Source organism: Leptonychotes weddellii, chromosome 7 (assembly GCF_054177405.1).
Source record: "Leptonychotes weddellii isolate Sample4059 chromosome 7, ASM5417740v2, whole genome shotgun sequence".
In the NCBI taxonomy this organism is placed as follows: domain Eukaryota; kingdom Metazoa; phylum Chordata; class Mammalia; order Carnivora; family Phocidae; genus Leptonychotes; species Leptonychotes weddellii.
This window is the reverse complement of record NC_138375.1, coordinates 132,065,790-132,092,861: the sequence shown is the minus strand read 5'-3', so window position 1 is coordinate 132,092,861 and position 27,072 is coordinate 132,065,790. Positions and strand designations below refer to the sequence as shown.

The 27,072-nt window shown below is 38.4% G+C and overlaps 1 protein-coding gene and 1 pseudogene across 1 annotated transcript in view; one reads left to right on the top strand and one right to left on the bottom strand.

Moving 5' to 3' along the window:
• Window positions 1-27,072, top strand: part of CNOT6 (CCR4-NOT transcription complex subunit 6) — a 59,766-nt gene that overhangs the window by 10,883 nt on the left and 21,811 nt on the right. The window contains exon 2 of the mRNA XM_081825626.1: window positions 12,106-12,219. Within this exon, the coding sequence (XP_081681752.1) occupies window positions 12,108-12,219 (112 nt within the window). The 5' untranslated portion in view covers window positions 12,106-12,107. The remainder of the gene's footprint in view (window positions 1-12,105; window positions 12,220-27,072) is intronic.
• On the bottom strand, window positions 22,998-25,991 carry LOC102734717 (factor in the germline alpha pseudogene; annotated as a pseudogene).

Genomic DNA, 27,072 nt, shown 5'->3' with positions numbered 1-27,072 from the left:
TCTGTTAGTTCACTTGTCTCTTACAAAATGTTTGCTCTTTTTTTTTTTTTAAACTATCACAGCTTCTCTCCTTGAATTCTTTTTTTTTTTTTTAGATTTTATTTATTTGAGACAGAGAGCATGAGAGGGAGGAGGGTCAGAGGGAGAAGCAGACTCCCTGCCAAGCAGGGAGCCCGATGCGGGACTCGATCCCGGGACTCCAGGATCATGACCTGAGCCGAAGGCAGTCGCTTAACCAACTGAGCCACCCAGGCGCCCTCTCCTTGAATTCTTACAATTATTCACCGCTTAACTATTTGCCAGGCTCTGAAGAGATTAAAAGATATTTAAAATATAAAGCCAAGGAGCTATATTAGAGTAGGTGAGTGAGACATTAAAAAAAAAATAAGGTGGAGTTAAAGATACTATTTTAGAAATATCTTCAAGGTTCGGAATAGCTCAAAGCAGGGAATGATAAGCTCTTTTGTTTGGGAGGGATAGGGAAGAAGGACCTTTTTGAAGTTAGATATCTGATTTGGCATTTGAAGATGACTAGAGTCCCTAAGGTATCTGGAGGGGAGGGAGAATGGCATTTCAGGCAGAAGCAATAGCATATGCTAAGGCGTGGACGGTTGTGAGAGGTAAGTGGGAATTGATTGGCTAAGACTGGAGGACGGTCAAAAAACTTTGTTTTGTAAATGAGCCTGGGTCTCCTCTGTTTAGAAAACTCATCTTTGAGCCTCCTTTGTGTCAGGTGCAGTGTTAGTCCATGGGTGGATGAAGGAGATGTGGTTTTAGGACCTTGAGGTAAGCACTTGTATTTTTAGGAAGTCAGTCTGGATAGTGTCTAGGCTGCATTTGAGTTGGGGGACAGCGGAATTCCGAACATGGATCTGAGACTGTTGGATTAGTTCATATCTCAGGGAAGAGCCCAGGAAATGGAGGCAGAGTGGGCGAGAGGAAGATTTAGGAAGTTAAAATGGGCTGGAACTGGGTACTGGATGTGAAGGCTGGGGTTGGGTGGGAAAGAGTTAAGGATAGTACTCCTATTTCTGGCTTGGAAAATGGGTTGGGATCTCTATGAAGGGCAGGTTAGAAGACCAAGATGACAGTTTCACTTTTTAGTAAGGTCTTTTTTTTTTTTTTTAACCAGCTTTTTATTCTGTCTCTCCTGTGCAATTCACATACCTTTTTTGAGAGATTATCATGAGTTGTAAGATACCTGCAGTAGTATCATTGGCTATTTATGAGAGTAGCCCTTGAAGTCTACAGATCCACAGTTAGGATTTAAGTTTGCTTTTTAGATAAGGATAGTCATCCTTTGCAGAGGTTTTTTTATGCTTTGTTTGCCTGCCACAGGGAACTAATTAGTAATAGACCTGGTGATAGTTTTGCCACTAAGGACAGCTCCTGTATGAGGTTTATCGTCTGTGTAAACTTTTAATTGGCCCATCAATCATGGTGGAAACTTGGATAGAAAAAGAAAACAAATTGTGATCACATTGAGAGTCGGGATGATTGGGGTTTAAAGTGAGATGTAGCAGTGCCTTAACTGACTTCAGGCTCTAAGGAAGACTTAAGAATGTAGCCCAAGGGGGCTAGCTGGTTTTATTTACAGAGAGTCACATGTTTTTCATGTGTAGAATTCAACTAATACACCTGGAAAAAACAACGTAAGTAATTTACAGTAATTTAGGCCTGCCATCTCAGCCATAATTACCATCAACTTAAAATCTCAGAGTATTTTCATTTTTTAGAGTATCAAATTATTATGTTTGTATGACATTTTAAATGTCTTACATGTCTTGGTAGGAACAAAATCCAGGTTAAATTAGTATTTATTGTTATGCACAATTTTTTAATGTACCTGTGAATAAATTATTGTTTGGATTGTATTCAAAGAGGGAGGGGGGTTTTTTGTTTGTTTTTTTGTTCGTTTGTTTTTTAAGTGGCATTCATGTAGTGGCTTGGTAATAATGGGGAATAGAAAGAAGATAGTGGAGCATATTTGAAGGATGGCAGTTGTCTGTCAGTTGTATCAAAAGAAACAAAAGTATTGGAATAAAGTCTGGGAATGTAGACTATTTTGAATTCTAAATTGAGAAGTTTGAATGTTTTCTAAGCAGCAGAGTTGAGGCAGTGATGGGAGAGAGGATGCCATAGAATCATAGTTTTAAAGCTGGTATAGGACCAGAAATCATTCTAGATGATTTTCCAGTTCTTTACAAAGAGTGGTTCTTTTTCCTGAATTTTGCAGTGTAATGAGAACTCGACTTTAGGAAGAATAATTTGAGAGTGATATGTAGGTTAGTTGTAATCTTAAAAGCATAAATACCAATAATAAGAGTCCATTATATTAGTTGAAAAAATGCAAATAAAGTCCTAACTTAGAGTGATGTTTGTAAAAATAAGAAAGGGTTGTAGTGTGATTACATGGTTGTGAAACTTTTGTTTGCTCCCCCAGTAGATAAAGCTCCATGATCATGTATTTCTTATTTTTATTCCTAGCACCTGGCAGAGTACTTGGCGCATAGGTGATGAGTAAGTATTTGTTGAATGAATGATTCCATAAAGAAAACTCCGCAAGGAAGCATGGTTCGGATGTACTGAGTTGCTTTTGGATTTCTCTTTTAGGAATACCTGATGCTGGGTCATGAAAGAAAGAATGTTTAGTCCAGTTCATTAGTCTCGTGTGCTAGAGCTTACACAAGACGCTGGGAGATGCATACTGTGTGGGGTGATAGATGCTGGAGTAAATGTTTGGTGTGCAGAGGAGAGAGTAGCCACCATGTGCTTTTGTTGGGAAGGGCTTACAAAGGCTCCCCCATGTGGCTTGAGCTCGCTTGTCAGGTTTGCTTGAAGTTTGACTAGGAGTTGAGGGTGAAGCTTGTCTGGTGAAGGAATTAGCACATATTGAAAGACTACGCCTTAGAAGTAGGTTTGCTTCAATCAATTTAGGACTTTATAGGGTGGTATGTGTGTAAGTGGGTGAAGAGGAGTGAGAAAATAGTTGGCTAGGTCTAGATTGTAAGGGACTTTGAAGTTTGGACTTTAGGAAGACAGGTAGATGGGCCATCTTGGGTTTTTAAGCAGGAGAGTGATATGAGCAGGCATTTATCTGGAAGGTGGATGTAGAGAAGATTGTTTAATACTAGAAGCTGAGAAATGAGGGTCTAAATTAACTTCAGTAGCAGTGAAAATGGAGAACAGATTTAGAAATCCCGAAGAGGTAAAAATGAGTTGGATTTAGTGAAAAATTAGTTTGGAATAAATAAATTGGTGCCGAGTTTAGTGTCACTACCTTTTTGAATATAATGGACTCTTGAACAGGGTTTGACCTGCATGGGTCCATTTATGTGTGGATTTTTTACAGTACACTTCTGTAACTGCGTTTTCTCTTCCTAATGATATTCTTAACATTTTCTTTTCTCTAGCTTACTTCATTTTAAGAATGCAGTATATACTACATACAGCATACAGAATATGTTATTGGTAAAGCTTGAGGTTGACAGTAGGCTCCTGGTCGTTTTTGGGGAGTCCGAAGTTACATGTGGATTTTCAGCTGTGTTGTTCAGGGGTCAACTGTGTATTTTAACTCATAGCTCTAAGAGGAGCCTGACCTTGAAAGGGTCTTTCTGCACATGAGTTGATTTCTTCCTGGTTCCCTCCCTTCCTTTCCTCTGTCCCTCTTCTTTTTTTCTCCTTCATGTTTGGGAAAGAAGTAAAACACAAAGAATGGAGGAGAAAATGTAAAAAGGAAAAGAAGAGATATAAAATTTAGCATTTTATTTTGTCAGTTGAGAATGGCTGTACTCCCATTTCCTTGAGAAAGATCTGGCCAATATAATTAAAATAAATTATTTAACTTCAGAGTGCCTTTTAACAAACATTTTTGTATATGGCCAAAATAGCATGATCTCATAATTACTCATTAATATTTTAAATATGAACTAGGTATTAAATGTTTCTCTGCTGTCCACAAAATGTCTTCCATTGCTGATTTGTGGATCCTATATAGGGACCATTGATTGCATCTGATTATATCCCTTAATTCTTTTCAAATCTAAAATAGTCTTGACACCAGGTTGTTGAAGGCAGCAGACCAGTTATCCTGCAAGAAAGTCTTCCATTCTCATTTTGTCTGATTGCTGCTTTGTTTTCATCTGGCCAGTTCCTCTAATTCTTAATCAAGGTAGATATTGTTGATGTGTACTTCATGTTCCGTCATATCATCATATTAAGAGACAGAGTCAGTATCTGGTTCTCCACCCGTTGATGAAGAAGGTAACTTTTTATTCCTCCCTTAGGATCAGAAAACAATTTGGGTGATGGTGTTACCTTAGCATTACACCAGTGCCAATGATTCATCTAATGGTTTAAACACAATTTATAATCCTTGCCTAAAGAAGGAATTATAAAATGAAGTTGCTTTTTGTTTATTTGTTTCATTCTTCATTTATTAGCTGTCATTCTTTTGTAAAGTAGGACTATTCAGCTGGGGCTGTTTGGTCAACTCTGAAGTGCGGTACCTGCTGAAAATATAAACACTTAAATCTTTCTCTTTAGTTACGAGTTTTCTTAGTAAAAAAGCTGTGTCAGGTGGTGGCTGACGTGCACCTAATGCCTTCCCTTTTCTCACCTCTCCTCTCTTGCTTTCTTCATGCCCCCGTGACTGCAGTAGTTCCTTCCTGCTGCTAATCCCCCTCTACAGCACTGCCCGCTCTGTTTTCTGCAGCACCGATGATGATCCTGTTATCCACAAATTTTTGATTCCATTTCATTCCATTATAATCATGATTCTTTTTGCTCCAATTGCCACAGCTTTGGCCAGTGAGGACCCTTTTTAGCTGGCTCCTGTGTCATGTTGACTTAGGTTTTTGGCCCTAAAGGATGTCTCAGGCTTTATATATTTTATACATTTCTTGTCCCAACCTTGTAGTTGGCCATTTTACAAAGAACTTTGCTTTCTCAAAACTGAGGATTAGGGGTGTTGTTAGTCCAGAGATAACATTGTTTCCAGAACATTTCACTGTGTAATTAAAAACAAATTTGAAATCATGAGTGTAGGAGCGCCTGGGTGGCTCAGTTAATTAAGCGTCCGACTCTTGATTTCAGCTCTGGTCATGATCTCAGGGTCCTGAGATCAAGCCCCCTTCTGAGCTCAGAGTGTGCTTGTTCCTCTCCCTTGTGCGGGCTCTCTCAAATAAATAAATAAATAAATAAGTAAAATCTTAAAAAATAAGATCGTGTATTTATATTGATATTCTCAAGTCAACTTTGGTGTTGTTTTCACTTAATTTCTTTGATTTATAAACCTTTTCTTACCCTGAAAAGCTTGGTTCCTAACATCTTTAACCTAAGTACTTACTTGCTTAATCCTAAACTGTGAAGTGAATCCAGTATAATACCAATAGTTCACATCATTCTTTTCACAGCTGCATGGTTTTCCATAGTATGGCTGCACAGTAACTCATTTAACCATACATTCTTATTAGTGGTCACTTAAGTTGTTTGTACTTTCATACACAGTGCTGTAATGAGTAATTCAGAAAAGTACATGGTTGTATGTTTTGTTAGTAGTGCTTGTCTGAAAATGTCCTTTTGTTTGTCTTCACACTTGAACAAGTGTTTGAGTACAGAATGTTTTTTAGTTAAGGTAAAATTTATATAAACTGAAATATATAGACCTTAAATGTACAGTTTGGGTTTTGATAAATATATATGCCAATATAAATCACCCTGATTTAAGATACTGAATACTTCCATCAATTTCCATAAGGGCAGCCACTGTAACCACTGCAAATTCATGTAAATGGAATCTTTGGGTCTTTTCATTCAGTGTAATGTTTGAGATTCATCTGTATATGTGCATGTATCAATACTTCATTCTTTTTTTTATTGCTGAGTAGTATTTGTATGGATATATCACAATTTGATTATCCTTTCATTGTTGATGGACATTTCGGTTGTTTTCAGTTTTTGGCAACTATGAATAAAACTATTTTGCACATTTATATAAATGTATTTTTGTGGAAATACATTTACTGAGTTACAGCCTATGTAATTACTCTCTTAGATATTACGTTATCATCTCTTTTGTTTTTCCACAAAAAAGTATGTTTAATTTTTTTTTTTTTAAAGATTTATTTGAGAGAGCGAGAATGAGAGAGAGAGAGAGAGTACATGAGAGGGGGGAGGGTCAGAGGGAGAAGCAGGCTCCTCGCTGAGCAGGGAGCCCGATGCGGGACTCGATCCCAGGACTCCGGGATCATGACCTGAGCCGAAGGCAGTCGCTTAACCAACTGAGCCACCCAGGCGCCCAAAAGTATGTTTAATTTTTGCCAATGTTTGCCTTTTGTTTTAGTAAGAATTATGTTTATAGTATACTGTGACTTTCCTTTTTTGCCCCAATCTTGTTTTAGAGATTCTAATACTCAAATACTTCTTCCCCTGCTAGATCTGCACTCTTACCTTTTTATCTGTTTGTGTTGTTCCACAGTTGACTTCTTTACTTACAGTTTTTGTTTATCAGTGTTGTTCTCTTTAACTTCTTTAAGCACAAGAAACAAACAAAAAAAAGAATATTTTTCTATTTCTATAGTCTGTCTCCCTTCCTTCCTTCCTTCCTTCCCCAGTGATTTTGTATAATCATTGTGCTGTGTGTGTTACACTTAACTTGTGTTTGACCACTCTATGTTGACTTGCTTTTTATTCAGGTATGGTTGGGTGGGTTCTTAGGCACTTCTGTTGGTTTCCCCTCAGATTGATTTTGAAGGTTAGGTATAGATGGGGGAGAGGCAGGCGTTGGCACACCTTTTGTCTGTGCGTTGTTAGGATTAGTGGATTTCAGCCCCCAATTGGTGGTTTTTGTAATTACATATTTTTTCCCATGGGGAACATTCAGATATTTGATTGTCCCTGATTTTGACTGAGTATAAGTTTGATTCCTGGCAGAAAAATAGACCAGAGAGGCTCCTATCCCTTGCTTTATGTTCCTGCCTCCAGCAGCTGTTTTCTTTCCACTCTTAGTCAGAGGATGGTTAAAATAGATTTAATATAAAGGCTGTAATTAGGGAACTGTGAATCTGTTTGGGGCTATGGGGTGGGGTATAACTTTTTGCAAGGACCTTTGTGAATATATTTATTCTAGTCTGCTTCTGTAGTTCTGTTTTCTTTTCTCTCTACCTTAGATTCTGATAAATCCCTCCCTATGGGTTTTTATAAAAACTCTCCCAGTGATTCCTGTCCCATCCCCCTCACTGCACCTACACATGCGCACGTGCGCACACACACACACTCGCGTGTAGCATTTCTGGAATTGTAGAGAATATGTGGATTTCTAAATTTTTTTCCCTATCTATATGGCAGTTTTACTAAGTTTATGGTATGCAGTTAGGTTACTCTTAGTTTAAGTGCTCCAGGATAGTCTTATTAGTTGTGTTATGGTTTGTAACTCTGCTTTGCAACACTAACTTTCCCACAATGGCTATAGTTCTGTAGTTTTAAGCCATTCCTTACAATATTTAATTATGAAAGCATATCTTTCTGTGTTGGTAAATAATGTCCTGTGTTTAAGGTAAATACTTCTTCTAAGATAATGAAAACTGTTTCTCTGAGATCTAGAGTGGGGATGGGCTTTATGCTGCCAGGATCAGTAGTGACGCCTGGCCCTGGGTTGGAGGAATAGGGGATTGACTAGTCAGGTGCTACATACCTGCTGACTCTGGCGTAGCTGTTTTTAAGAGTCTTTTGTAATCCTTGGCAGTTTTCAGGTCTGTTTTGGAAACCTTTTAGTCTTCTTAGATAAAAACACGGTATGTCACTGCAGGTTATTTAGAGGAGAGATCTGCTTGTTGATTTCAAAGTCTTGGGAAACGTCCTAAATTGTATGCATTCTTACATCCTTTTCTCCACCAACACTGTTTTGCCAGACTCCCAAAAAAATAGGGGAAGGGCATTGCTCAGTGGGCAGATGTGCTCCTCTTGCTGCTCCTGGAAAGAGTTTGTCCAGTTTGCTACCTTTTTTTTTTTAATTTGACTATAGTTGACAAACAGTGTTACATTAGTTTCAGGTGTACACTGTAGTGATTGGACAATTTATGGGCTACCATTTCTTTTATTCTGTTGTACTCTTTTTTCCCCCTACTTCCAAATCCTTACTCTCAGGGATTTGGAAATAAAGATGGTCTCCTTGCTGCTTTCGAGTTTAATGAACTGTCTCTTAAAATTTTTTTTTAAGATTTTATTACTTATTTGACAGAGAGCAAGAGCACAAGCAGGGGGAGCAGCAGAGGGAGAGGGAGAAGCAGGCTCCCCGCTGAGCAGGGAGCCCGATGTGGGACTCGATCCCAGGACCCTGGGATCATGACCTGAGCTGAAGGCAGATGCTTAACCGACCGAGCCACCCAGGCGCCCCTGGTTTTCAGATTTCTTAGCTCAGTAACACTTTTATCCATTCTCTGACATGTGATCAAACTCTGGACCTTGATTCAAACTAACTAAGCTCACATGAGGTTGATAAATCAGACTTCTCAACTTCCACTAAGAAGTCGAATGATTAATAATAGGACCAAAATACTAACCTCAGCTGGACAGAGCCAGTTTCTTACCATTGTTAAATTTTATTGGGAAAAGTCAATAAAGATCAGATGGTTGGTTTTTGTTTTTTTTTTTAAAGTAGAATCTGGTTAGAATAATGGCATTTGGGTGATGGTCTGTACTCATCAAGCTCTGGTAGCCTGACAACATTTTATATTTTCTAGGTTGTTTCTGGAATATTCATATCATTCAAAAAGGGCACTTGCTTTGCCAGGTAGTCCTCTAGAATAGGAACAGTTTCTGACTCTGTAGTTCTCTGTTAGGTATTTTGTATCATCAGTCTAAAAACTTTAGTCATTGTATTCTAGTCTCAAGAAGTTAACATGTAAGAGAACAGTTTGTTTTAGCAATAATATTTAACAAAACAAAAGATAGATGTGCTGTTTTTTGTGCAGATGATTAATCTCATCATTTATTTTTCCAAGCAGCTTTTTAAGGATTATTTACCTCCTTCTGTGTTTTGACTACCCAGTCAGAGCCCATTTCTGTTTCAAAAATAGCTCTACTCCCCATCACTAGGGAGGCAGCATAGCATAATGAAAGTTGCTTTGACTTTTTTCCAGGCTTTTTTTTATTGTGGCAAATACACATAAAATTTACCGTCTTAACCATTTTTAAGTGTAGCAGTCAGTAGTACTATATACATTCATAATGTTGTGCAACCATTACCATCATCCATCTCCATAATTCTTCTTTTGTAAAGTGAAGCTACACATGTTCAGTAACTTCCCTTCCCAGCCCTGGCAACTACCATTCTACTTTCTGTCTCTCTGAGTTTGACTACATTAGTACCTCATGTAAATGAAGTCATACAATATTTGTCTTCTTGTGATTGGCTTATTTCACTTAGAAAGTAGCTTTAACTTTTAATTAGACACAAAGCCTGACTCTGCTACTTCTCAGCCTTACAATACTGGTTAAATTGCTTAAGCCTTTTTGGGCTTCAGGTTTCTGTTGGTAAAATGGAGTTAATTCTGACTGCAGGAAGAACTAGCAAAAGACTAAATCTATTGAGATAAGAAGAAAACCAAGATAAAAGATACCCTGGAAGCCAAATGAATAAGTGTGTCTACAAGGGAGTGATCCTTTACATCAAATACTGATCATAGGACAAGCAAAAGGAGGTCTAAGAAACGACCATTGAATATAACAATGTGAGGTCACTGGTTTTCTTCTTGGCAGTTTTTGGTGGAATGTTAAAAGCACATACTGATTTGAATGACTCTAACTGGGAAAAGAGGACTAGGAGACAGCATATACAACTCCTGGGGATAATTTTTTTTTGTGAAGAGAATGAGAAAAAAGTAACTGGAGGGAGAAATGGGGTCAGGACTTCATTATATTTAAATAGAGGAGATAATACCATGTATGTGTATATTGAAAGTAAAGATCTGGTATAGAGGGAAAAAGTGATGTAGGAGAGAATTGCCAAGTAATGTCCTTGAATAGGCAAGATGATGGGGTGGGATTGAGTGTTCAGAGGGCAAGCAGTTTGTCCTACTAAAAGAGTGTAGATGGGTGGAGGTGGGAGTTCATAGAAAGGTCTCTTGTGTTTTCTGTTTCAGTGAGAAAATAGAAATAAGAAAGGGAAGATGGAGGAGTAAATGTTAGAGGTTCGAAGGGAGAAGTCATGTAGAAGGGACTAGGAGAATTAACAGTATAATTTCCTGGCAGCACAAATAGTCCATTAGAGGTAAATGATTGCTGCTGACTGGCTCACTTTAAGTTCACATGGTGGTAAGTTCTTCTCCAGCTATATTTAGCTGAGTAGGTATCCAGAGAAGGTGGAGAGTTGGCTGAAGTTGGTTTGAGCTCATCTAAGTGAGTAAGGTCAAGTGAGACTCAGTCAAGGAGTTTGGAGGAATATGCAAAGGGCGTGAAACTTCATTTCACCTAAATATTCTCTGAATGTATTGATAACAAAGGATTAAGGAAATAACCACAAGTGAAATGAACAATAGTCCTTCAGTATCAATTTATGTTTAGTACTTCAGATTGTCTGATTCTCAGAAATGGTTTTTACACTTGGTTTTTCCAAATATAGGTGTATATAGTGTATATAGTACATTTGATTGCTGTGCCTTGTAAATTGTTTAATCCATGTCAATTTCCTCTCATCTTATTTTCATGTCATTTATTTGTTGAAGAAATTAGGTCTTTCTCATGTAGAACTTTGCATATTCTGCATCTGGCCAGCTGTATTTTTGTGGAGTTATTTACGATTTTTAAAAATTTTTTAATTGTGGTTAAAATATAACAAAATTTATGCCTTAGCCATTTTTAAGTATATGGTTCAGTAGTGTTCAGTGTGTTCACGTTGTTGTGTCTTGTGTTATTTTTAACATAGTCCTCTATCTCCTTTATTTTGTTCAACTGGTGCCAGAAGTAGAAGGGCTTGATATGATTCACATTCAAATTTTTTTTTTTTAAAGATTTTATTTATTTATTTGACAGAGAGAGAGACAGCGAGAGAGGGAACACAAGCAGGGGGAGTGGGAGAGGGAGAAGCAGGCTCCCGGCTGAGCAGGGAGCCCGATGTGGGGCTCGATTGCAGGACCCTGGGATCATGACCTGAGCCGAAGGCAGACGCTTAACGACTGAGCCACCCAGGCGCCACCTCACATTCAATTTACTTTTAATATGTTTTGATGAGGGGGCAAGGGCATAGTAGTGTTGGCACATAGATCTGGTCCTAATGATGAGATTAGCCATTGGGTTGAGGTCTCATAGCCTAGATATGCATTTATAATTTATCCATTGGATTTTTTTTTCACCTAATGCTTTTTTTTTTTTGAAGATTTTATTTATTTATTTGACAGAGAGAGACACAGCGAGAGAGGGAATACAAGCAGGGGGAGATGGAGAGGGAGAAGCAGGCTTTCCGCTGAGCAAGGAGCCCGATGTAGGGCTCTATCTCAGGACCTCAGAGAGATCATGACCTGAGCCGAAGGCAGATGCTTAACCGCTGAGCCACCCAGGCACCCCTCACCTAATGCTTTTATTAATCATTGGTGATCATTGCCTAGACCATTTTTTTTCATTAGGGGTTGTGAAATGGTGATTTTGTAATTATGTAACTCTTTTGCATTTATTAGCTGAAATTCTGTTAAGAACATTCCCTTATCTAGTTTCGGCCAGAAATGCAGGATAAATGCTTGATTCTTTCCCTTTTCCCACTTTTTAGGTGACTGAGATACATATTTTTTTTAATTAAAGTTTTGAATTCATGCAATATATAATGACTCAGAGCCATTCTTTTGATGTTCATGTCTTATCTGTGGCCACTGGTTGCTTCTCCAGGCTGTCTCCTGTGTCTTCCACAGCCACAGCGTCTTTGTTAGCATCCAGCCCTCTTTTTTATTTTTCTGATCCTGGACCTGAAATCCTCCATTTCTCCAAGAAGCGCCTAGTTCTTTTTCGTGGGAAATGGTATTTAGAGATCATAATATGGGTGTTTATTTTTAAAAAGACATCGTTTTCAGTTATTTGGTTCTTCAGAATACTGATTGGATTTTTTTAATTCAACAGGCATGCCCAAAGAAAAATACGAGCCCCCTGACCCTAGGAGGATGTACACAATTATGTCCTCTGAGGAAGCAGCAAATGGAAAGAAATCACATTGGGCAGAGCTTGAAATAAGTGGTAAGACCTGCATACATAAATTTATGGTATGGAATCAAGATATGGTAGAAAATTAAGTTTTCTAATGCCAGTACACAAAAGAGGCAATGCTGTATTTTGCCAGTGCTAATTTATCTTAGAGGTGGGAAGGTTCAGTGGAAGGAACATGGTTTCAAAGTTCAAAACCCATTCATTGCTTATTCTCTAAGTATCTGTGTCCTTTTATAAAATGGGGGTAATAACAAGGATGAAATGAGAATAACACATGTGAAATGCCTAGTGTGCAGAGGTTTGTTCTGATAAGGTAATTCTCTGATAAAGTAGGCTCGAGCTTTTATATTATCAAATAACAGATTTCCAGTGGGGTGGGAAATACCTATTCTAGTATAGGTTATGTGATAGATTTCCTTCTCCTTATTTTCTTCATTTGTTTTTCAGTCTGAGTCTCCAGGGATGGCCTTATTCAGGAACACAAAATCTTAAAAGAATTTAAAGCAGATCTCGAAGTTCCCTTCTACCTTAATGCAGTCTAGACATAGAGAAATAGATGAGCCTCAGAGACACCCCATAATCCCTGCCAGTGGGCATGCAGCCTCTTTTTTTTTTTTTTAAGATTTTCTTTTTTTCTTTATTTATTTGACAGAGAGAGACACAGCGAGAGAGGGAACACAAGTGAGGGGAGTGGGAGAGGGAGAAGCAGGCTTCCCGCTGAGCGAGGAGCCCGACGTGGGGCCTGATCCCAGGACTCTGGGATCATGACCTGAGCCGAAGGCAGATGCTTAACGACTGAGCCACCCAGGCGCATTGGCCCCAATGCAGCCTCTTTTTTAATACTTCAGAGGTGGTAAGGGGACATTGTTACCTCTCAAGGCAACTAGTGCTAAAGAAGTTTTGTGTTAATGTTGGCCTGATAGGCCTCCCCATACTTTTCTTCCAATCTGTCTTGATTTTTGCCTTCTGAAATAATGAAGAACAAGTTTTCTCTTCTTTTTCCTGACTGCCTTGGATTTTGTTTTTTTAAATTTAATGCAGCAAACATACTGAGCATATGCTATGTGTAAAACATTTTGCTAGGTGCTGTAGTAGGTGTAAGGAAGATAGACAGATGGAAAAAAAAACATGGTCTCTGTCATCCTGGAGCTTATGCATATTAGGAAGTGAGAAGAACAGAGTATACCAGTATAAATAACTAGTAGACAAAATATAACTGCCAGTCTAGATAGAAAAGTATTTACAGGAAGCAAAAAAGTAAGTAATAATAGTAATATTCTTCCCTTGTCAGCTCAAAATTTCTGGTTAACCTATTCAGTACCTAAACACTCTCCCTGGGTACCCACATTAGTCTCTCCTGGTTTCCCTCTCTCGAGGTTTTTAGAGTGCTGGTGGTGGTAATTAAGTTGAGTTCAGTTTCATAGAGTAGGTGTGGTAGAGTAAAAATTTTCTTTTTTTCCCCTTTTGTCAGATTTAACTTTCTGGGTCAGGGTAGCCCAAAGGGAAATACGCTCTCTGATTTACCAGTTACTTTCAAAGCTTAGGCAGTCACCCATTCCTGCTTTCGCCTTTGAATTTCTTCAGGATTGGTATTTGATTGTATTTTTCTCTTTTTTCAGCCTGTATTAGCAGTTTTTGAATTGTATGTCCTTGGCTTATAGGAAGTTACCTTTTTCTTAAAATGTCAGGATAAGCTTAGAAAGTACTCAGTGAGATTATATCTCTGAGGTTAAGGGGATTTTTCTTTACTCTTTCCTCCCTCTACCTCATGTTGGGAACTCCTTGCAAATGAGCTTTGGGAAGAAATCTGTATACAAGATAGGAAGGAAGTATTTAGTATCATTTTGAATAAACCATTGGTTGAAATAGGTCTATGGAACAGGGTCTAGTAATAAAGCCACAATCAGGAAGGTCACTTTATTGTCTTAGCCAGTTTTTAATACATAAGCTCCTGTGTGTAGAAATTGTCAAGACTGACTTCAGTTCATGCAAAGACAGTTCATATATATGCTTTAGCACCAAGTTCCCTAAGATTCTGTGATGCAAAGTTCTAGGGATCTGAGGTCATTGAACCCTAGACCCACAGTTATCTCCTGCACTCCTCTGGTTCCAGGGGGAATGGGTGGGTGGTGAGTTCCTTTTGCCATTTGGAGGTAACCAGATAGTCAAATGACTATTAATCATTTACTTTTTTTTTTTTTTTAAAGATTTTATTTATTTATTTGACAGAGAGAGACACAGCGAGAGAGGGAACACAAGCAGGGGGGGTGGGAGAGGGAGAAGCAGGCTCCCCGCAGAGCAGGGAGCCCGATGTGGGACTCGATCCCAGGACCCTGGGATCATGACCTGAGCCGAAGGCAGTTGCTCAACCGACTGAGCCACCCAGGCGCCCTGATCATTTACTTTTTAAAGAAAGCTTTTTTTTTTTTTTTCCACTGTAAAATGAAACACATAAAGAAAACCACACAGACAAATCTATTAATGAATTATTATACAGCCAAAAGCCTTGTAAAACCACTATCCAGGTCAAGAATTAGAACTTTTTCATTTACCCCGGAGCCCCTTCCATTGAGCTTTAATACCAAATTATGTATATCTAAGCATTATAGTTTAGTCCCCTACCCCCTGTTTTTATTTAGTATGTCTTAATTTACAGGTTCCCCCCTCTATGTTGAACTTGAGTGGTTTGACTTGTTTCCCCACAGTCTCTGTTTTTCTTACTGAGACTCATACAGTTCAGCATGTTTTTCATCCTCTGCAAATGGGCATCTGGATGCAGAGGCTTGATCAGGCTCCTATTTATCCCCTGGGCAGGGCTCAAGGTAGTGCTGTGCTTTTTCTTCAGACAGCACATAAAGTCCGAAGGTCTTCTTTTCTACTGATGTTCAGTGCCTAGAGCCATTAATTCCTTCAGGGTGCAAAATAGTGATATTCTAATTCTGTCATTTTTTTTTCCCCCATTAAGTGAGCTACATCTATAAAGAGATGCTAAAAAACAAAACAAAACAAAAAAAACCAAACAAACAAAAAAAAAAGAGATGCTTTTCCTTACTTACAGATTGATTACCCAGTGTACAGTTTATATAGGGAAGGCAGAAAAGAAAGTTTGTTTCTTTCCTTTTATTTACTAGTTTTCAATATAAACTATCATCCTTTGAGGGTGACTAATTAGGTTTTTTAAAGTGTCATTATTACTGTATCTAAACGTTTGGGTTTCAGATATACGTCATGAGTTGTAGTTATTACTTTTATTGTGATGCTTAAATTGTCCTGTTGTTGACTAATGGGAGAGCTTCTTAAATGATTTCTGGGTTTTTGATACAACCCTAATTGTCTTTGGTAGTTTCCTTGCTGTCTGGTATAGCAAGATTTTCTTGACTCATCTTGTGTATTTATGCACCAACCTGGAATATATAATTTTTTCCAAGAAATCTGGTGTGTTTTTTTTTTTAGTTGGAAATGATATTTCAAGACCAAAATACCTGTTGCTAGGGATGCTTGTTGCTATTGGGTTGGTCATTGTTTCTAGGTCTTTCCACTGGACAGAGCTAGGAAATAGGACTATACATATCATATCTTTTCATCATATATATATAGAGAGAGAGAGAGAAAGAAAGTCAAACATATTTATGATGGGAAGATATATATTTATATGATATTTACATGCTTAGTATAAAATATTTTTAAATATATAAAATATATTTGTATATTTACAGTTAAGATATCTTGTTAAAATATACTGATACTTTTGATTCAGATTTAGAATAACAGGGATTTTTAGTTAACTTTTTCTATAATTACATGTGTGTCTCCTTTAACACCGAGTGTCCTAGTTCTTAGGGACGTGGGATGATGGAATTTGAATATCCTGTAACTACTTATTGGGTTTATCCCATATTACATTGCAGTCTCAGAATAACGGTACGAGAAATACTACCACTAATATGAGACCTGAAAGCAGGTATAACTGACTGGAATATTATTCCCATTCCCCACCCCACTCCCATTAAATAGTTGTACTCTATATTGTGAGAGTATGTTTTCATTACATACTGTCAGGCTTCCCATTTAACCTGCATACAGTCTCCATTTGGACTTTGTTTTCTAAGTAAGTATATATTCAGTGCTTCCCACTAGTTCATTTATCTCTAATCATTTTGGTTTTCTGGAATCTTATTCTCTAGATGTTTCCTTAGGAAGGGCTCATGGGAGCAATATTCCCTGAGTTTCTTGCATGTTGATAACAGTTTTTGTCCTTTATATTTGAATGTCAGTTTGGCTGAATGTAAAATCAGTAGCTCACGTTCTTTCCTGAAATATCTTGAATATGTTGCTTCAGTTTTGCAGTAGACTTTGATGACAGTCTAATTTTCTTTCACCTACTAATTAGTTGCTCTTTTTGCCTAGATGCCCAAAGGATTTTTTTTTGTAAATCAGTAATTTTACTGGAATATATCTTGGTGTTGGTTTTGTTCTAACTTGATATTCATAGGTACAGTATATTAAGAAAAACGTGTACATGTGTAGTATGAATTTTTTTTCTTTTAGTTTCAGGACAGTTTGGATAATAACTTTCAGTATTCTGATTCCTTTGTGTTTTTTCAGAGATTTATTCTCTGAATTTGCATTTTTGTCTCTTGAATCATTTTTAAAACTTAAAAAAATTAAGGTACAATTTACAGGAAAATAAAAATAAAATGCAGTAAAACTCACCCTTTATTGTTGTATAGTTCTTTTATAAGTACAAACACTTGTGTAACCACCACCACAGATACAGTATGAGTTTCATCACCCCCAAAAAACTTCCCCCTGCACATTTTTTTAAGATTTTATTTATTAGAGAAAGAGCACGAGCGGGGGTGGGGAAAAGCAGAGGGAGAGGGAAAAGAACATTCCCTTCTGAGCATGGAGCCTGAGGTGGGGCTCCATCCCAGGACCCTGAGATTATGACCTCTTGAGCCGAGGTCAAGAATGGGACGCTTAACTGACTGACCCACCCAGGCATCCCTAAAGTAGACTTTATTTTTTAGAGCCATTTTAGGTTCACAGCAAATGTGACACAGTATTGTGCATGATTCCCCCACTATCAACGTCCTCTACCAAATGGTGCATTTGTTACAGGTGATGAACCTACACTGACTGACACATTATCATCCAAAGTCCATACTTTACATTATAGGGTTCACTCTTCGGTGTTGTACATTTTATGGGTCTGGACAAATACATAATGACATATATCCACCATTATAAATCATAGTATTTTCACTGCCCTAAAAGTCTTCTGTGCTCTGCCATTTCATCCTCCTTCCCTCTCCCTGAGCCCCTGGCAACCAGTGATCCATAGTTTTGCCTTTTCCAAAATGTCACATAGTTGGAATCATATGTATGTAGCCTTATAGATTGACTTCTTTCACTTAGTAATGTGCATTTAAGTTCCTCCATGTCTTTTCATAGCTTGATAGTTACTTTCTTTTTAGTGCTAAATAATATTCCATTGTCTGGATGTACTACAGTTTGTTTATCCATTCATCTACTGAAGGATATCTTTGTTGCTTCCAAGTTTTGGCAGTTATGAATAAAACTGCTATAAACATCCATGTGCAGGTTTTTGTGTGAATGTAAGTTTTCACTTCCTTTGGGTAAATGCTAGGGAGTGTGATTGCTAGATCATATGGTAAGAATATGTTTAGTTTTGTAAGAAACTGCTAAACTCTTCCAAAATGTCTGTATCATTTTGCATTTCCACTAGCAGTGAATGAGACTTCTTGTTGCTCCACATGCTTTCCAGCATTTGATGTTGGTGTTCGGGATTTTGACCATTTTAAATGGTATATATAGTGGTATCTCATTGTTTTAATTTTCATTTCCCTGATGACATATGATTAAGAGCATCTTTTCATATGCTTATTATATACTTATCTGCATATTTACTTTGGTGTGGTGTCCACATCTTTTGCCCATTTTTAAATTGGATTATTTTCTTATTGTTGAGTTTTAAGAGTTCTTTGTATATTTTGGATGACAGTCCTTCACCAGATAGGTCTTTGCAAATGTTTTCTGTCGTCTGATTCTCGTCATTGACAGTGTCTTTCACAGAGCAGAAGTTATTAATTCTGATGAAGTCCAGCTTATTATTTCTTTCATGGGTTGTGCCTTTGTTGTTATATCTAAAAAGTCATTGCAAACCTAAATCATAGTAGATTTTCTTCTGTGTTATCTTCTTGGATTTTTATGGTTTTGTGTTTTACATAGAGTTCTGTGATCCATATTGAGTTAGTTTTTATGAAGAGTGTAACGTATCTTTTTTTTTTTTTGCTTGTGGATGTCCAGTTACTCTAGCACCATCTGTTGGAAAAGTGTTTCTCCGTTGTATTGCCTTTGCTCTTTTGTCAAAGATCAGTTGACTGCCCAAAGATCTGGGCCCTGTTCTGTTGATCTGTTTGTCTATTCTTTTGCCAATACTACACTGTCTCGATTACTGTATCTTTATAGTAAGTCTTGAAGGCAGCTAACATCAGTTCTCCAGCTTTCTTCTTCTCCTTCAGTTTTGTGTTGGCTATTCTGTGGTCTTTTGCCTCTGCATATAAACTTTAAAATTAGTTTGTCAATATTCATAAAATAACTTGCTGGACGTTTAGTTGAGATTGCATTGAATCTATAGGTCAAGTTGGGAAGAGCTGACATCTTGATAATATTGAGTCTTCCTTTCCATGAACATGGAATATATGTCCATTTATTTCGTTCTTTGATTTCTTTCATCAGAGTTTTAGTTTTCTTCATACAGATCATGTGTATATTTTGTTCAATAGTTATTTCATTTTTGGGATACTAGTGGTTTTGTTTTTAATGTCAAATTCCAATTGTTCATTGCTGGTATATAAGAAAAGAATTGATTTTGAATCTGTAGTTCTTCATTTATTTGTGATTTTTAAAAATATCTTCCTTTTCTAAAAGCATTCTCTTTTTGTGGTTATTCATTATTAAGTTCTTGGTAGTTTAGTTTTCCTTTACTGACTTTTTCTAATTCTTATTTATGTTCTTTTATTGCTTTTATCATTTTCTTAATGCCAAACTTTTAGCTCAGTTTGAAATTGTAAGTAATAGTTTTTGGGGCATTTATGGTATGCTTTCCTTGTCTATAGGGAGTTATTTTGGTAACTTTTTTTTTTAAGATTGATTTTTAGAGAGAGAGAAAGAGCACACGCACGTGGGCGAGAGCACACAAGCGTGGGGGGTGCAGGGGCAGAGAGAGAATCTCAAGCAGACTCCCCACTGAGCACGGAGCCCAGCTTGGGGCTCGATCTCATGACCCTGAGCCTGAGCCAAAACCAAGAGTCGAACACTTAACCGACTGAGCCACCCAGGTGCCCTATTTTGGTAACTTTTAAAAATACTTAATAACTTATGAGATTTGAGCATATAAACTTTTCATTTTTATTTAAACTTAGTTTTTATGTAGTTCCCGGAGGTGTGATTCAGAATTGTTTTTCTAGCTTCAGAGCTCCCTCTTCTGGTTTTTGCAGTGAAACTTTCTGATTCTGTTCCCTTCTCTCATTTTTATCTGGACCTTTTTCACCCCTTTATCTCTTTAATGCCTTTCTCACTAAATTTTAATTTATTTCTGGAGGTTTTTTTCCTCAGGGGCCTTGGCTGGTCAGTTTGTGGAGTTCCTGGGGTCCAGACTGCTTTCAGACTTACTGTGGACGGTTTGCACTCATAACTGAATTACACTAAACTCCTCCCAGTTGCAATGATGTTCTCAGATGGGTGCGTCTAGTGGATACTAGTTGGTTTCTCTCTTTTTAGTTCTGGTAGTTGGGTTTAAATATGTTGTCATGTGATTTATCTTCTCTTTTCCTATCTGTTTTTTGTTGCCTTTTCTTTCCTTTTGAATTAACTAGGTACTTTTGGTAAAATTGCATTTTATCTCCTTTGTTGACTAATAAGCTATCATTCTTTAATAATGGTTGCTTTAGGGTTTATAATATAAAGTGTATCAAGAATATTTATATATTACTTCGTATTTGGTATAAGAGTCTTAACAATCTACTTCTGTTTATTTTCTCCTGATGTTTGTGCCATTGCTGTCATATATTTTCCTTATACATGTTATAATATCTCACATTGTATTGTTATTTTTCCTTTAAAGGGTGAAGTATTAGGAAAAGTTTTTTTGTTTTTTTGGCTTTTTTTGGAAAAGTTGTTTTTATTTACCCATGTACTTACTGTTTCCAGTGTTCTTCATTCCTTTGTGTATAGGCAAGTTTCTGTTACCCTTTTCCTTCCAATTGAAGGACTTCCCTTAATATTTCCTGTAATGGAAGTCTGTTGGTGATTTTTTAATTCAGGTTTCATGTTTGAAAACGTCTTTTACTTTGCCTTATTTTTTAGCAAGATATTTTTTTGGGGTATAGAGTTCTAGCTTGACAGTTTTCATCTTTCAGTACTTTAAAGATCCTGTTCCACCATCTTCTTGCTTGCATTGTTTTTGATGAGAAGTTTGCTGTCGTTCTTATCCTATTTTCTTTTATGTTTGTCCTTTTTCTGTAGCTGCTTTAAGACTTTCTCTTTATTACTAATTTTAAGCAATGTGATTATGATGTACCTTGGTGTCTTTTTTTTTTTTTACCTTGTACTTAGGTTTTGTTGAACCTCTTGGATCTGTAGGTTTATAGTGTTCATGAAATTTGAAAAAGTTTGGGTCACTCTTCAAATAATTTTTTATGTTTTCCCCTCCCCCACCCACCTTTTTTGGAATACAGTTACTTTTTCTTCAAGTTGTCCCACAGCTCACTAATTCTCTGTTTAATTTGTTCCATTTCCCCCCCCTTTGGACAGTTTTTATTGCTGTATCTTCAGTTTCATCAATCTTTTCTTCACAGTATCTAATTTGCTGTTAATTTCATCCAGTAATAGTATATTTTTCATAACTGGAATTTAAAAGTATTTTTTTTTTAATCTTCCATGCCTTTACTTAACATTTTGCCTCCACCTTTTTGAGGGTATGTAATACAGTTATAATAACTTTCAGTGTCCTTATTTGCTAATTCTATCTTTTTCATTTCTGGGTTGCTTTGATTCCTTTCCACTCCCCCCTACCCATTTCTCTTTTTCTCTCTTTTTGCATGCCTGGTATTTTTTTATTAGACACATTGCATTGTGAATTTTACTGTTTTGGGTGCTGGATGTTTTTATACTCCTGTAAATACTCCTGAGCTTTGTTCTGGGATGCAGTTAAATCATTTGGAAACCGTTGGATTCTCTCGAGGTTTGCTTTTAAGTACCACCTCTCTAAATTCCCTGAGTTATGAAATTTTCCATCTGGTGGAATGTCTGATCCTAAGGATTGTTCCCCTTGCCCTTTTCAGTTTGTCCTCACTCCCCCATTTCTGGCCTCAGGTTTTCTTCACATGCATTTGCTTATTACTACTCAGCTGAAGACTCAGGAGGGTCCTCAGATCTTTAGAGTGTTCTATCTGTGCGGGTCTGTCTCCTCTTTGGCACTGAGCCCTGTGAACTCTAGCCACCTTGGCGTCTCTGGACTACCAGCTTCATCTCAGTTCGCATAGACCGCCAGACTCCACCTGAGTTCCATCCCCCTGCACTACTCTGAGGAAACTGTCCAGGCTGAACAATCTCAAAGGCTCACATTGTTTGTTTCCCATCTGTCAATGATTATTGTCTTGTGCTACCTGCTGTGTGGTGTCTGAAACTCAGTTTTTCATATATTTGTTTGGTTTTTAGTTGTTTTATGTGGGAGGGTAAATTCAGTCTGTGTCACTCTAAAGTGTAAGTCCAATATAGTTTTTTTTTAAAGATTGTGTTTGGTAAGTCTAGTATCTGAATCTCCTGGGAGTTCTGTTTTGTTGTTTCTCTTTTTCTTTTGGTTTTCCGTCCTTTGGTAAGTTTCACTGAATGCTGGGAATTATAGGAAATCGTAGAATAATTTGATGGTCTGTCTGGATGGTGTTTTCTTCCCTTGGAGTGGATTTGCTTTTGTCTTTGGCAGGCAGTCATGGTAGGAGCGGCTCCCCATCATCTAATCAGGAATCCATCTCATTTGAGGGAGGTGTTCAGTGGGTTGGCTTATTACTTCAGGTCACACTTACTCCATTAGTAGGTCCTAACTGGAATCTTGGTGGTTTAGCAGGGTCTTTTTCCTTGGTATTTCCTGAATTCCTGTGTTGTTTCCCCAGTGGTGGAAAAGGGATTAAAGCTTTGCTTTTAGCTCCTCAGCGTCTCTGTTTTCGCCTCACATACTTGCCTTTGCTGCTTGTGATTCTCCATATTTGCCAAAGGTAATGTGGGATCTGTCCTGACTACTACTTCTCTTTGCTCCTCTTCTCACTTCTTTCTCTCTCATTTCTTTGCTGTCTTTGTAGTTCTCCAGTGCTTTCAAATTTATTTTTGTGTTTTGTACCCTATTTTCATCTAGTTTTTCTTTCTCTCAGGAGGATGATTGGTCAACAACAAATTACTCTCTTGTTACAGGAAGCTGAAATTCAGATGCATACAAATTTTTAAATTCTGCCTAAAGAATCTGCAGATACCAAACAATTTTCATGTTTCTCTTGTTTCATTGCATGGTGGCAGCCTTGTAATTGCCTGCTTTTGAGGTACGCCTAGCCCAGAACAGCTACTTGTTCCAGGCCCTTGAGCTGGCAGTGGAGGGTAGGGAAAAACATACTAACCAGAGCCACACTCAGGAACCTTCCAAGGGAAAGGGGCTAGTCTTTTTTTTTCCCCCCATTTTCAAGACTGTATATATTTGTCTCTAGAAGGTAGCCCTGAACTGGCCTTTTCACTTTTCATACTTGGGGGAGCCTGTGACTCAGGGCTTCCACTTTTAGGAATCTCTCCATACTCCTGGTTGGGGAGATACCTGCAGTCATAGACCTCACGCTCTGGTGACACGCATACGCTGACTCGCCGCTGCCGCCGTCTGCCCTGGGCCTTTCCTCCCCGCTCTTCACGCCCACAGTACAGCTGGCCTCCTGGGTGATGTTTCTCGCTGGATTTCTAGCCAAGGATATGTGGTTCAGAAGATGGTTGCTGTAGTCCTGATGATCTGGATTTTGTGTCTCAGAGTCTTTGGCTCCTCTGAAAACATCACTGAGAACTTGTGTGTACTCAGTGGCACCTTGAAGGATATCAGCTTTGCTAGGTTTCCTGCTTTGGGGAAGAAATGGCACAAGTGTCTTCAGCTTGGCAAAACCAAGGTTGAAATTTTTTTATCTGCTCATGCTCCTTGGTGTTGGCCACGCACCGCTGGTCCAGCACCAGTTGGAGGTGCGTCCTCGGTAGAAGAGTAGCCGCCCCGGGGCAGCCACTTGAGCTAGCAGATGGCGACCGCTGTTCTCAGCCCGTCCTCTGGCACCTTGGCCTGCAGGGCACCCAGAAGAGCAGGCGCAGGTGCTGCGTCCCTGGCGGATGGTGGCAGGCCTCCTCGGTAGTCTTTAAATGACACCACAATCAGGTGCCGTAGGTACAGAGCCACACGTTAGCCTTTTCTAGTTTGTGACATTTTCTGACATTTTGAAGGCTTCAGTTGAGTTTGAGTTTAGTTTGAGTGAGCTCTATTCATGTTTTCCCATGGAAGAGTGGTAGACCCTGTCTCTCAAATTCTGGATCACATTCTTCTGATTTTTTTAAAGAGAATATTACATTTAGCTCTTTTTGGTAAGTGTAACTTTTGGTAAATGTCACTCCAGAGTCAAGCAGCTTTCCATATGTCATCAGCTTATGCAGCTGTCTGCCCTCTGGGTGACCCTGGTGTCTGCTTTGTGGAAGTTTAGAGTGGGGACAGGGAAACAGGAGAGGAGGGAAACTCAAGTGGAGGCAGGACATCTGGAATAGGAGTTTTGAGGCCATCACGTACTTACTAGAAATCACTTACATGTTATTCACTCATTGATTCTGAAACTTCTGATGAGGTAGGTGATGGGACGTTAAGATTTCAGGAGTCTTACAGGCTGTAGGAGAAGACTCCCACAAGAAGATGATTGTAAAACCATGATAAATACAGGACAAAAAGCCTGACCTATTATCTTTTCTTTTAAGACGGTCTTAGCCAGCCTGGCAGGATCAGGGAAAGCATCCTAGAATAGCTGACTACTAAGTTAATGATACTAGCCAGGGGAAAGTGGAGTTAAGGACATCTCAGGAAGAGGGGACGTGGAGAACCTAAAAAAGCATACAGTGGAGGTCTCCCTTTCACCCCCCCTCCCCCATTACACTTCCCAGCATGCACATGCTTAATGCATTCACACACAGGGTTAGTAGGTTCTTCTGTATTCTTCTGGAGTCCTTCTGTGCATATACAAATACAGATTCTTATTCCACACCTAATTTTTAATTCAAAAGAGAATATATACATATTTCTGCACTGTGCTTTTTTTTTTTCATGTAGTATTGTATTGTGGAGAGATTTCTATTTTAAATAAGGATATAGACAGCTCTCCTGTAACCATAATATTTCTGTCACTGTAATTTAAGTAGTACTATAGTGATGGTCAGTCCGTGACAAACAGAGCTACAGTGAATAACCTTGTAGATTGGTTTGCATCTCTTCTAATACATCTGTAGGTCAAAAGGGTATATACCTTTATAATTTTGACAGATGATACTTGACTATTTTTTTTTAAATAATGAAATTCAGAATCAACTTACCTAGTCCTGGCATTTTTATCATGATCCTGTTGTTTTATAAATTAGGATGATTTATAGGAATCTTTCTGTTTGTCCTTTTTGTATCCTTAAGGATAATATACTTCTTATTAAATTTATTCCTAGGTATTTTATTTTCTGATTCTTATTATAAATAGGGTCTTCTGTTATTTTTTCATCTGACTATTGTACACATACGAATTATTGTTGTCTGTCTGTAATTTTGTTTGTTCTTTGTTATGCTGTAAAATTTTTCTTTTATGTAACAGTCTTATTGAGATAGAATTCACATACCCTTCAATTCACTCAGTAAAGTGCACAGTTGAGGGGGTTTTAGTGTATTCACAGAGTTGTGCAACCATTACCACAGTCACTTTGAAAACATTTTTAGCACCCCAGCAGAAACCCTGAACTCATTAGCAGTCACTTCCCATTTCCCACCAATCCCCTAGCCCTAGGTAACCAGTAATTTATTTTCTACATTTGTAGATTTGCCTGTTGTGAATATTTCATATGCATGGAATCATACATGTGGTCTTTGTGCCTGCCTTCTTTCATTAGCATAATGTTCTCAAGATTCATCCGTGTTGTAGCAGGGGTCAGTACTCCATTCCTTTGAGTGGCTGAATAATATTCCATGTGCGGCTATCATGCCATTATTTATCTGTGGAAGGACACACTCTTGTGTGTCTCCTCTACTCTCAGTACTCTGTTACAGCCCTCCTTCACTTCGACACTGGATGTGTGGGTTTTCCACACATCCAGCAATTCTCTGACACCATCTCAATTCTGACAGTAGTTGGTTCAGGTTACAGGTTCAGTCCCATGGGACTGTTCCCCCCAACTTCAGATAGTAGTCACAGGTCCAGGTTGTTACTTGTGCTTCTGACTGAGGAGCTCTAAACCCAGACCTTCCCAGGAACCCCTCCTTGGGTTTCATTTGCTGTATCGGCTCAACAGAACCAGGAAAAGAGTTTACTTACTAGATGACTAGTTTATTATAAAAACTCAAGAACAGCCAAATGGAAGAGATGCATAGGGCAGGGTGTAGGGAACAGACGAGAAACTTCCATGCTCTTTCTAGACCCCTCACCATACCTCCCTGTATTCTTCATCTTGGAAGTGCAGAACTCCATAGTTGAGGGATTCTTTCAGAGTCTTCATTAGGCACGGTTGATTAAATCTGGTGATTGATCTAACCTCCTGCCTCCTCTCCTCCCTGGTTGTTGTTGGGGGAGGGGGAGAAGGGGCTTGGTGAGGGACTGAAAGTTTCAACCCTCTTATCCTGATTGGCTTCCCTGGCAACCAGCCCCCATTCGTGGGGGCTTTAAAAAAGTCACCTCATTTAACGTTAAACTCTGGTGTCCTTGGAAGGGCACCTATGATAACAAAAGACACTTTACTGCTCAATCACTTAGGAAATTCTGGGGGTTTTAGGAGCTCCGTGCTGGAAACAGAGGTGAAGACCAAATGTATATTTCTTTCTTTCTTTCTTTTTTTAAAGATTTTATGTATTTATTGGAGAGAAGGAGAGAAGAGAGAGAGTGCGGGCAAGTGGGAGGGAGAGGGACAAGCAGACTCCGTGCTGAGCAGGGAGCCCAACATGGGGCTCAGTCGCAGGACCCTGAGATCATGACTTGAGCTGAAACCAAGAGTCAGATGCTTAACTGACTGAGCCACCCAGGTGGCTCAAATATGTATTTCTTGTTATAAATCAAAATAGCACAGATTGTTTGTACTTTTTGGCTCTAAAGAATAATGCTGCTCTGAACAGTTGTGTACAGGTTTTTATGTGGGCGTTTTCATTTCTCTCAGGTAGATACTTAGGAGTAGAATTACTGTATCATATGGTAAATGCTTAACTTTTTGAGTAACTGCCAGACTGTTTTCTAAAGTTTCTGCATCATTCTACATTCTAAACCAGACTTGTTAGGAGGGTTCTAATTTCTCCACTCCTTGGCAACAGTTGTTACATCTGTCTTTTTGATTTAGCCGTCTTAGTGGGGGTAAAAGAAGTATTTCATTGTGGTTTTCATTAGCATTTCCCTGATGGCTCATGAAATGGAGCATCCTTGCATGTGTTTATTGGCCGTTTGTTTATCTTCCTTGGAGATGATATGAACTTTTGATAATGAAAAAGTAGGTAATGAGTGGATGGGGGAAGTGTAAAATGATCTATTTCCCTTTCATTGTAGGGAATCAAGTTTAAAAGCGAAA